Raw genomic sequence first — 12,673 nt, forward strand, 5'->3', positions numbered from 1 at the left:
CATATTGTATACTACATGTGTGACATCACCCATCAATCAAAAGCAAAATAGGACTCTAGCACTGGGATATCTACATAAAAGGAAGAACAACCCTTATCTTTGTAAACATTTTTCTTTCTCTCTCTTTTCATTCTTCAGGACAGTTTCTTCATGTAGCTCTAACTGTCCTGGAACTCACTCTGTAGACCAGGCTAGCCTTGAAACTCATTCTGTAGACTAGGCTAGCCTTGAAACTCACTCTGTAGACCAGGCTAGCCTTGAAACTCACTCTGTAGACCAGGCAAGCCTTGAAACTCATTCTGTAGACCAGGCTAGTCTTGAAACTCATTCTGTAGACAAGGCTAGCCTTGGACTCAGAGATCTGCCCTCCTCTGCCTCCAAAGTACTGGGATTAGAGGGTGTGCACTACCACATCTAGCCTGTAAACATTATCTGAACTCTGGCAGTGATTAACCATCCCTGCTGATATGTTAATAAAAACTCTACATAGACATGTCAAAAAGGCATATAAAATATCAATATTTGGTGCCATAAAAGAGATCCATAACATATTGTTAATGGGAAAATCATGATTACAAGCCAGAGGTGATCAGATATTAGAAATCATACCACCTGCATATCTGCTAATGGGAAATTGCCTGACAGCCCCGGCTAAAAGTATCGACAATCTTTTCTTTGTTTTTTTTTTTATTATATTGGGTTCTTTTTTTGTTTTTTGTTTTTAATCATCCTGTTGTTTGTGAGATATTTCACACCTTTAAGACTTGTCACAGTTTCTTTTCTCCCCCACCAATAATCTGAATTTCCATGTAAAATTTATAGGTGAAAAAGCTACTATGATTTAATGTGAGTATCAGTGACGGGTAAAGATAAAATGTGGGTACCATCCTTAACAAATACGGGATGATACAAGGTGCGTTCGCAAACAGGTAAGACACATAGATGGGTAAAGGAACAACAGGTCTCAGAAAGTCCCCAGATGGGGAGCAGAAATGTCAGCTAACAAGGAATGAAATATTTTAAACAGTATTAGTAATTTAAATACGAAAGTTAGTTTTCACTTGTAAGAGTGTGATGATAGAGATCTTGTCTACTGAGAGCAGAGACACATGCCCGTAGGGAGCAGAGTCCCCTCAGGTAAGACAGACTAAGAGCCTTCCATGGAGTCATGCTGGCTCACTGTTAGGAAACATTATCTGAACTGCAGAAAATAATTACTCAGATGCTCAGTGAGCTGGATGAATAGTGCTCTGTAGCAGGGGTGCTCACAAGGGCAAAAGCCTGGAGACAGCGTTAGGGTGGAACAGAGAATTCATCTAGCAGCAACATCAAAAGTAATTTTGATGGTAAATGTCACAGAAAATGCTCACACTATCAAATATGTTGTGGATAGGAGCTAAACTAAATCTGTTCTGTTTGTCCATTTTAATATAATAACACAAAGTGGGGGCTCTAGATAGAGCTTAAAATAAGTCTCGGGAAGAGATTCAAAGTAGTAGTTTTTATCTTTCAATGAGGTTGACTCCCACAGGTTGAGGAAGAGCTACAGCAAGAAAGGTTTGTTCTTTTTTTTAAATTAGCTCTCTTGCTCTCCCAGTCTCTGTCGAGAGCCCCTTTGCTCTCTCAGCCAGTCTACACCAGGAAGATGGTGCCAAGTCCACCACTTACTTTGCCTTCTATTGTGGTTGTTTGCATAGGAAGAAAATACTTTTACTGTAAAGAGAAAAGGCTAGAACACAAATTGTGGTTAAGGGAGCAGGGAAACAAACCTACACATGATGATGACTATGAATGACACATCTTTACCATTGGGGAAGAGCATGATTGGTCAATGGGCTGGTTCATCTCCCTCAGTAGATGCATAGCTCTTAATGATTGGATGAATGAGTTACTGAATGGGAATAGAGTTTCCTAATTTCGAACAGACCTTGGGGACTGGAGAAGACAGTGTCATGAACGGAAATTATTTTTCTGGTGTCTAAAATGGTATTACCATTGGTTTCCGAGTCATATATTGTAATTTAACAAATGCCTATAATCTACAAATGGGATGAGTTGTCACTCTCTTGAAGAGGAGGCATGGTGTGTTAGCAGGGACCCTAGCCACCATCTCGGGACTGCTGTTGAAAGCAGCACCCATGGGTGATCATATGTAGCACTCTATATTATCCAGATATATCTTTAAAAAAGTCAAATATTTTAACTCTAGCCCCGAAAAGCACAAGGTGCCAGGTACTAAGGAATAACTCCCATCAGTGAATAATTCCAACACTGGTGCCTTCCTCCTTCTATTTGTGTTTTCAGGAGCCCAACAGAACCACGGTCACAATGTAGACAGGAAGGTAGCATTCTCCAGAGGCTGAAATCAGTCTTTCCAAGGACATGTTAGGGGACTTTCATGATTGGAATTATAAGTCCTTCATTATCTACTGGAGTGTATATGAGATAGCTTAGGGTGAGGGAGGATAACATATCTACTTTCAATTATCTCTAAAAGGACAAATATTGTTGACAACATACTGTATGTTTAGCATGCAACAAACAATTTGAGCATCTTCATACCTTTTGAGAATTTCCACACAATTGTAGGCACAGGATAACCCTCTGCAGAGCAATTGAGAATCACTGCTTTGCCATAGATCCCATCCTGGTCCCGGGGCTGGACCACGAACTTAGGGGGAACTGAAAAGAGAAATGTTGTCATTCAGACAGGGTCACTGATTTAAAGTTGTGATCTTATAAAACAATTATCTCCATAAACCTTCAAGTAAGAGAATGTTTCACACCAATACCAAGACAATAGCTATGCTTGCGGCTCAGGATAAAGGGGAGAAACAGTTTAGGTGCTGGTGGGTCTTCTACACATATCATTTTAGTAGGAATTTCATTTTTTTAGTAGGGAAATTGCCCTTTCATAGATATGTGGGCATGTAGTACCCAATCTTGTCAGGAATTCACTACATACAGAATAGAATCACAGCCACTATGTAAAAGAAGAGGTAAAATATATGTTGTCCCCAGAATCGTACTTATAAAGGATGAACATTTTCTTGGTTAAGAACTATTCAAAGTCTTGGTGAATTTCTTCTAGCAGAAGATGAAAGGATCTCTAATTAGACCTGTAGCATACTCAACTGTCCACTTATAGCACATGGCTTCGTGATAAACTAGTTGTAGAGTTTGAGTGTTAATGAACAGGTCACCAGTCTTCTAGAAATGGTGGTATCTGACAGTGGCCTAATCTCAGTGCATCTCAAGCAGACTGGGTTACCCATGAGATGGACTCTCAGTGAGACAGCCATGCATCACTAAGAGTAAACATGCAACATCCAAATGGTGCTCCCTTCCTTCCCACATCTGGGAAAATCAATCTTACTTATTTTTGATTCTGTAGTTTCTAATGTTGAGATGCACGCATGAACCTTGGTGCTGCAGACAGATGGGACATGTCTAGCTAGCACATATCATAGTCTGAGAGTGTGCCCAGGATCTCACTGAAATAAGCAGCTTAGAAGCACGTTGAAATGATACAAGCCCCCGTGAAGATCGGATGGGCCAACAGGTAACCAAGAATGAGGGGAATCTATCGAGACTAGACAAGCAGCTGGAGATGGAACTCAGGCTGGTGTTTCCATTTTCTCATCCAGCTTTCTGTAGAAAACACCACATGTGAAAAGGTCGCAGAGCTGAGGAAAGAACACAGCCCAGAGGAGCACCTCAGTCTTGGGTTCTGCTGATTTGTGCATTTGACCTTTTCTGTGTGTTACAAAGTGACTCGGCTTCCCAACATACAAATTAGGGATAACTGTGGTACCCATTTCACAGGACTGCCATGGGGAGAAAATGAGCGAGATTCAGAACTTTCAGCACTTTGTTGGGAGAAACAAACGATGCCAGGCTTTGATGTAAACGCTACATTCAGCAAACAGATCTGGGACATTTGTAAACTGCCCAAAGATTTCACTTCAGGTAAATCATATTTTGAGAATAATGCATTCAGTCGGGTACGTATATTCTTGGAATAAATTAATAAAAGTTGAGTGCCTTAAGGTCAGGAGATATTCCTAGGAAAATAAGAGATTATGCCAGGGCTAGTGTTTCTTCCCTTCCTTCTTCTTTCTTCTTACCCTTCCTCTGCCATCTTTCATTCCTCCATCCTTCCTCTGTCTTTCCTCCCCTCTCCCTTTCTTCTTCCCTTCCCTTTTAAAGAAGCTTAAGTTTTAAAATTTTATATGTGTGGGCATTTTGCTTGCATGCTGTGCGTGCACTGGCCAAGGGCATCAGTAGAGGACATGGGATTCCTGGAATTGGAATTACAGATGATTGTGAGCTGTCCTGCAGGTGCTGTGAATTGAACTTGGGTCTTTTGGAAGAGCAACCAATCTTCTTAACTGCTCAGCCATCTCTCCAGCTTCTGATGCTAGCTTTTGTGAGACAAAGTCTTGCTATCTAGCCCAAGTTGGCTGTGAATTTTTTAACCCTCCTACTTCTTTCTCCCAAACTCCAGGATGATGGGTGTTCCACAATATGTATCCCCATGCCATCTCAAATTTTCTAGTAAAGATGGTCAACAACCATCAGGGTAGATTCAAACTTTAAGCATTGTACTAGACTCATTGTCCACAGCGTGAGAGGCAAATCTGCAGCTAATTCTGCCAAGAGGAAGAGATGTTGCTTTACTGGATGAGACAGCCAGTTACATGTCTCTAGTTACTGCTCATCCATGACCCCTCAATTTGGCTCTAAGTTAAAAAAAATTATGCTCAAAAATTCATCAAAGATGTCTATATGGAATACTAACACATGGTAATTATAATATAGTTATGAATGGAAATGGTCCCTGGATTGGTAGAATAATTCTAAGTTATTACTCAAGAATTTTTCAGATGCTGGCAGGGATATCCTGTGAGTTCTCTAAGTATGCTTTTCTCCCTTGTAATAGAATCCCCTCTTCTATTCCCATATTGGTCCATGCTTTCATAAAAACCCAAGGCACAAATGAGCAGGCTTCTGAGTTTTTATGGGAAAGAGAATATCTAATGGTTCAGTTTTATCCACTATTTACGTACAATGCTACTTGAGAGAACATGGAAGAAAATAGACATTAGTGAGCACAGAACTAAGCCGCACCTTAACACTTCCCATCACACGGAGTTATGACTGCACTTGCCTGTTTTATGAGCTTCCAGGTGATCCTGAGGCCCCCCAGCCCAGGAGTCTTACTTTAACAACCATTGTTCCAATGGCTCCTTAGAAAGCCAGGTATGAAGGAGCTGTAGGTGTCCACAGTGGCAGCTCCGTATTGAAGCAACTTTTACTGCTTTCTGCTTCCTTGGAACTTAATCTTTCCTCTTACTCTGGAATACAGGATTGGCATCCAGACTATGTGATTTGCAACCAGTTCTGACTGCACTCTGCTCTCAAGAGAAACAAAGCTAGGTAGGGTGAGGGTCACATTGTCTCTTATCTCAAATGCTCTCCATTTGTCATTTATGTCTGGTGGCATTTCCGTTACCAGTGCTCCATGTGAATCTCTTCTCCACCCAGTGATGTTAGGGATGCTTGGAAAACCATCACATGCTCCCGGGCCCTTGGCCATGATCAGATTCCTACACTGCTTGGAAAGGCCTCAGCAACCTCCCCTCACTCTGTTCCTTGCGGCTTTTTGAAGCCATTCCAAGCTCTTCCTGCTCGCTAGTTCTCAGGATGGTCTTGCTTGGGTCTTCATCTTCCCCTCTGTGCCTCTTTTGGATGCATTCCTATTTGTCACTTCTTCTGCTTCAGCTGAAAGATAATTTAACTGGGCACCTTTCCTGAGGCTTCAGTGGAGATTGATACCTTCTCTGAACCCTCTCCAAACCCCACTTTTCTTATACCTGTTTGGTATGGCTTTTCTAACTGCCTGTCTCCCAGATCAGGTTCTGTACCCCGTGAGAAGAGAATCCAAGTGCAGGGACTTGGGTGCCATCTTGATTACATTCAGGACATTTACTACCAGTAGGGGAGCTGGGGGCTCTTCCAGTAACCACAGGCTCCAACCACGTGCTCCAGCCAAAACTTTATCTATTTTCATGTGGTGAATTTCACCAACTTGATGTTTGGATCCCGCATGAACCAAGTGCCAGCTTGCATTCTGTAGTTAAGGGCTAAGGCCCCAGTTTGCCATGTGGATTTATTGCTGAACAGTGACAGGATTTATCTCTGGCAGTGAGCAGGAAGAGTCTTAAGTAACTAGGTCCTTATAATCCCTGAAGTTATAGCGTAACTCACACTATGCCAGTTGAGCAGATGAAAAAGCCAAGCCTCAGAAGTCAGCCATGTTTCCAAGCTCACACAGATGGTGAACATACAGCATTGTGGGCCTGGTCAGTCATCAGAAAGTTCTAGCATCATGTCCCCACCTTCGTTTTCTTCCTGAACTGGCTTACATATCAAGGCAGATGGGGCTCACCCCTCTGTGAAGTCTGTGGTCATATCAAGAACACTAATCTCCCTGAGATCAAGGTATGTTTTGCTCTTGTAATTAATAGCCTGTCACTCCCAGACTCCCAAACCACCCTCTCAGTGACAGGCAATTTCAAGACCTCTAAACCACCCATTCTATTTTGACATTTCCCAAGCTACATCTCAGACCAAGACTGTACAGCATATAAGGGAGGTACTTCTCAATTCCAGCAAAAGATTAAAGAAAAAGGCCCAGAGCAATTTGCTGTGTTTTTGATACTTTCATGTGATGAATTTCATCAATGTAATGTACGGATCTTTCATGGACCAAGTGCCAGCTTGTGTCCTGCAGTGAATGGCTAGGGCCCCGGTTTGCAAGGTGGATTTCTCTCTGAATGGTGACAGTGAGCAAGGAGAGTCCTAAGTCACTTAAAAGTTATTATTCCATTTATTCAGCTGGGATTTTCAGCACAGCTGCACAGTTTCCAGACCTGGGAAATGGCTGTCCCTCATAGCAGGTGTGATCCTGAGAGCACCCTTCCTTAGGAACTTTGTACAAAGAACAGAGGGGATTGGAGCATCAGGAAGACAGCTCAAACAAAACCCCACTGTCGTGGTGGGCTGGCTGCTCCCCTGGGGAGGTGTGTCCATGAGGCCTTCTCACATTGATTGGCACACAACTGGTCACTAAGGGCAACAAAGAACCTTATGCAGACAGCCCTTGCCCTGAGTTCTTCCTGCAGCCACCACCAGGTGTCTCTGCTTCTCATGCTGTAGGCCTCTTTGCTCCCCAGTTCATTCCAGTGACTCCTGTAAGTAATAGATTCCTATGGCCTTGAGACTTTTCTTAGGACCCAAGAAGCAAAGTCAACCCTGCAGCTGACCTTCCTTCCACACACATCTCAATTAGCTCCTTCTGCACTCTCCCATCTCCCTCCCTTAGAGCCAAGAGGATTTCCAAAAGTCACTGTCTTTCTTGCTCTTATCCAATCACATTGCTGTTTCCTAAAACTTCAGGCTCCTCCCTTGTTCCCCTCAGACTCAGTGCTGTATCCCCTAAACTCAGTGATGTAACCTTCTTTCTTCAGCGGAGGGTCTGATGCTTGCCACATTGCTTGACCCATTTCTATCTCTGTCCTACTGATTCAGATGAGTTTCTGTCATCTCAGGGACTCTTCTAGGGTCTGCATAAGTATGCATTCGAAGTACATGGTTGCTTACGGTAGAAGGGAGCAATGAAATAAATTTTAAAAAGGTATTCATTTGGAAACGTGTTAGATGTACAAATATCTATACTTGTTTTAAGGATTTATAGCTAAGAATAGTTTATTTTCTCTTCAGAAAGTAAAACACAAAGACACTGGAAACATCACTGGGAAAATTGTTTAGAAAGACTGCAGTGGATAAAGGCCTTGAGAAAGAGAATGTTCACCGAGCTGCGTATCCCACATTTTGGTATGTTCTTTTCCTTTTAGCCATTATCTTGTTGAAATAATGAGAGGAAAAGCAGCTGGAAGGGACCCTGACATCAGATACTTGCAGAGTTGTTCTATATTTTTCTCATCAGATCTTGCTTTTCGCTTATGTGCGTGTGTTTTTGGACCACATTCATATTTACGGGCTGCATGTATGTGGTGCCTGTGGAGGCCACAGGGGCATCAGAGCCTCTGGAGAAGGACTTACCAGTAGATGTGAGCCTCTGCATGAGTGCTAGGAATTGCATATGCATTTTTCTGCAAAAGCAATCAGTGTTGTTACCTGCAGAGCCATCTCTCCAGACCCAGCACCCACTTAGAAACTAGTGGAGTTGATTTTATGACAGGACAATTACCTGTCATGAAATATGGTATGATATAAAATATAAAAAAATATCAAAAAAAGGTATATTTCACCATCCTGGTTAGTCTCTGGGGGAGATGGAGAAAGACTTGGAAATAATCACACGGTCAAAATGCAGGGCACGAACAGAGTCAACCTGTAAGCTCCATGAAGGGGTGAGGCCTGATCTTATTGTAAGATGGGCCGAGAACAGTATGGGCTGCTGTCTGGAAGCTAGGCCTTCTTTACAGACCTCTGTGACATTGTGACTTTTGGCAAAACTTATCAGTGATTTTGGAGGAAAATTTAATCCTTTCCACAGATATGGGAGATAGATCTATTTCTGAGGATGGCGATTTAATGGTCTGAGCTAGGATCAGAAATCACACTCATGTGACCTTTAATGTCCTGGGTGGGCTCCGTGGTGCAATTCACTTGAGATTCTGCCCCAGATCGCTGTGTTATCTGTGACTTTCCCCATCACAGTAGCTGGTGTGTGAAGCTCATTCTATCCTCAGAGCTCCGTCACCCAGCTGGTGATACGCCTCATACTCAACAGAAGATAAGTTTTGAAGAACAAGTTCATGGCTAATGAGATTATACTCTACTTTGTAACTTAAAGAATGAGTTCAGTTCTACTTCAGTCGGCCTTGGTCTTGGTCAAAATAATAATGCTGCGTGCTTGCTGCTTTTACAATCCCAAGTAACAACTAAATATATATATATATATATATATATATGCGTATGTATATATATGTATATGAATATGTAGATGTAGATAAAGATGTATATGAATATGTATTTGTATATGTATATCTATATGTATATCCAGCAACTCTTTTTTATCTACTGTTTTTATTTCCTGACCTCGATCCTTCAGAATAGATTATATTGAAGACAGTCTAGGCACTGTTATGCCCTTCACAAACAATGGCAGTTCTGCTTGGAGGAAGAATTGGGAGGCTAAGACAAAACTGGGAGGGGGGAGTTCCTATTTTCAATCTTTTCGAATGTAGGGGAAAACGAATGGTTTCCTAGTTCTCGTAGCCATGTGTGTCTTCTGTTCATTTTTAATGAAGATCTAGTTCGTTGCTTATTTGCCCATTGTTTCTGTTTTAATTGTTTCCCAACTGTGTGAAGTTGGCTGACTTCTCCCCATGACTTCCAGGTGCACAGCATTCTCTGTGCTTTGTGGGTGAGTATGAAGAAATGCATCCGTTTCCCTCAACAGAGGAGAGGTGCAGAGGGGACTTGGCTCCAGACTGAGGAAGGACAGGGGTCCTCTGCTCAAGGAAGTCAGCCATCAATGGTCCTGAAGGTAATAATGCTCAGAGACCCTGGTGTTTGGGGTTTTACAGGACAAATGATCAGCATCCCAGTACACCTTCCTCTCAGAGTTACCTCCTCAAAGCACACAGATACCGCTCCCTTAGAGAATCGTAAATCCCACTGCATTTGTACTTGATGGGTCAGCTGGCAACTACTGCTGTCACACTTGCAGCATGAACCACCACGGCACTCTGGTGTCTGAAGCAAAGACCTGAGGCATAACCAGCACATCTTCAGAGGACCAAGATCACTGCGGGTGCTTTCTACATGCTAGACCACTCTGTTTTAATCACCCATAGATACTAGGGCAGCGAACCTAACTTAAACCATTGCAAAAGCTTCCCCAAACCATGATGCATTTAACGCTAAATAGAAGGGAGGAGCAGAGAGTCTTACATCTGTAAATTCACCGCTGTGCTGCAGCTCTGTAGAAAAAGCTATGGTGCAGGGCATCAGTAAATGTTATTTTTCAAAGATTTTACTTTTAATTATGTGGGGGTTGGAGGCGTGGGGAGTCTGTGAGCACAGGTGCCCCGGAGGCTTGATCTTCTAGAGCTGGACTTAGAGTTGTGGTTGTGAGTTACTGAACCAGTGCTGGTCACAGATCTCAGTCTTCTGCAAGCACAGTACACACTCTTAACTGCTGTGTCATATCTCCAGCCTCATAAATGTTCAACAGCCACCAGTCCAAATGATAATATGTGACTAAAAGCTTTATACAAAAAAATAAAATAAAGTCAAGACTAACAGATTTTTCTCCTTAAAGACTTACATGTTCGGCAGAAGCCCAGTTTCACCAGACCCCACAGTCTTCCCTCGCATATGTTTCTAAGCAAATACATCTAATTTGTTGGACATCGTAGAGATTAGACAAACATACGTTTGCTTCAGTGTTTAGAGGAACTCATTCTTAATTTCTATAGCTGTGATTCTTTTTAAGAGTGTGTGTGTGTGTGTGTGTGTGTGTTGGGGGGGGGGATAGTGAATTTCTGTTCCCGATTCCTTCCTCAGAATTTCAAGCTATGCCTGAACACGTGGGGTACATCTGTCCACGCACCTCTTACAATCAGCTGGCTCTGGTGTTCCACGGCGGCCGCCTCGTTCCGTGCGATACAGGTGTAATTCCCATTGTGCATCAGTGAGAGGTTGGAGATCCTCAGGGAGCTGGTGAAGTCGATGTTGTCGATGGTTACACCGAGGCTTGCTGGAATCGGCCGGCCATCCTTCTGCCAGGTGATGGTGATGGGTAAGTCCCCCGAGACCACCACACATGGGATGAAGACCCGCTGACCGATAGAGAATCTTGGGAACTCAAAGGGTTGGATAAAAGGAGGAACTGGGAAGAAAAAGATGACAGAGCAAAGGCAATAATGAGTGGCTGGTGCCTTGCATGTGTGTTTTTTCTTAAGCCATCCCCCCGCCGCCCCCAAAGAGTGTGTAGTGATCCATGAACACAGCCCAGGAGAATATGAGCTACAGGAAGGCTGGCAAAGGGTACCTTAGCCACTCAGATTTTCTCAGCACGCTGAATGCAAAGCATGGTTCATTTGTCATTCAGCAAATGTGATTCATCTAATTCAGTCAACACAACTTTAAACAGTGAAAACTATTTTTGGTTGGCAACATTTAAGGCGTGCTGCAGTGTGAAAACCATGAGAGGGCTTTGTGTTTGGCATATCCACTAACGTTTTTACACATGGTGCTCGACGGACACTCTTGTTCTCCTCTCAGCTGCCGCTGGCGTGGATATGCAGGACCGTGGATTCCAGTGTAGCACTCAACACGTCCACGTGTCTAATAAGTAACAACTGTAAACTACAGCTTCTTATCTTAGGCAGTTAGGGTAACCCACACTCCTTAGTTTTGCAAGTTCTGTAAATAGCATTTTAATTTATGAATGGACTCATGACAAGGTTCCCGAGTGGTCGGACATGTGAATAATAGAGCTGTTAGTCTGGGCAATCAGAGACTAAACAGTCTGGAGGGTTCTTTCATAATTCAATCCCTCTATAAAGTGCTCCTTGTTCTCTTGCCTCAAGCCCATGCTTCCTTGGCTCCTTCTTTGATGACCTAGGTGACTCTTTACATCATAGACTAGTGAGTAGGGACAAAGGAGCCAAGTTTGAACCCTAGGAGTGGGCAGGTTATTAATGCACTGCCCATGCTGGCATTATGGGTAGTTATTCATGATGTCACTGTAGACGGGGAAACTGAGGCTCCAATGTGTTGATTTGCACTTTGACTTGGAATGAGTTTGTCTTTTTAGGAAGGCTCAAGGCATTTCCATCTGGCTAAGGTTGGAACATACATTGCTAGTCATTATTGTACTTTTTGCATGCACTTTGTTTTTAAAGATAAAAAAAAAACACGTTTTTAAATTCAAGGGTTTGGATATAACATCTGATGCAAACTTTATTCAAAGCAACTTGTGGGGGAAAAAAGACATTCTGCCAGATGAACTGACAGAAGGGGGAATCAAACAGCAAGCTGACATCCATAGGGTCATCAATCCACTATAAAATCAGTTCTGTTATCAACTTGAGGGAGTTGTAGGAGACACAGCCAGGAAGACTAAGCACAGAACCATGTACTCGACCATTCATTCACTTAATGAAGTGCTCAGCAAGCACCTGGCATGTGCTTGGCCACTATTGTATGCCCTGAGCCCAGCAACAGACACAGCGGATGGGCCTCTGCCGAGTGCAGTACTCGTGAAGACATAGGCGGCGGATAGCAACTCAGCAGGGTTGCGGCTACTTGGGGACTTGACATTATTACTGCTGCTGCTACACGCTCTCAGAAGCAGCTGCCAAAGAACTCGGGATTGCAAACACAGCCCAGAGCTAGGAGGACGAGTCTTGAGGAGGCTTGAGTTTCATCTTAACCAGAGATGTTTAGAAACAAACACTGCACAAAGCCAATGCCCAAAGTATCACAGCTCTCAAAGTGGAATCTTAGCTTTGGCTCTACAAAGAGCTGATCTGACTCTGATATTAAGGGCAGAGCCTCAGGAGGATGTGGAACAGGACAGGTGAGATGTGATGAGGCACGCCAGAAACCAGCTGGGGAACTGGTGGCAGTC

General features: G+C 43.1%; 1 protein-coding gene across 5 annotated transcripts in view; it reads right to left on the reverse strand.

Moving 5' to 3' along the window:
• Dscam (DS cell adhesion molecule) overlaps positions 1 to 12,673 on the reverse strand; it is a 578,367-nt gene that overhangs the window by 208,920 nt on the left and 356,774 nt on the right. For all 5 annotated transcript variants that reach the window (XM_087575369.1, XM_087575370.1, XM_087575373.1 and 2 more), the window contains 2 exon segments: positions 10,649 to 10,927; positions 2,563 to 2,682 (listed from right to left, as the gene is read on the reverse strand). In XM_087575369.1, coding sequence (XP_087431495.1) covers positions 2,563 to 2,682; positions 10,649 to 10,927 — 399 coding nt within the window.

This window comes from Rattus norvegicus, chromosome 11 (assembly GCF_021556685.1).
Source record: "Rattus norvegicus strain SHRSP/BbbUtx chromosome 11, alternate assembly SHRSP_T2T, whole genome shotgun sequence".
NCBI classification, from domain to species: Eukaryota; Metazoa; Chordata; class Mammalia; order Rodentia; family Muridae; genus Rattus; species Rattus norvegicus.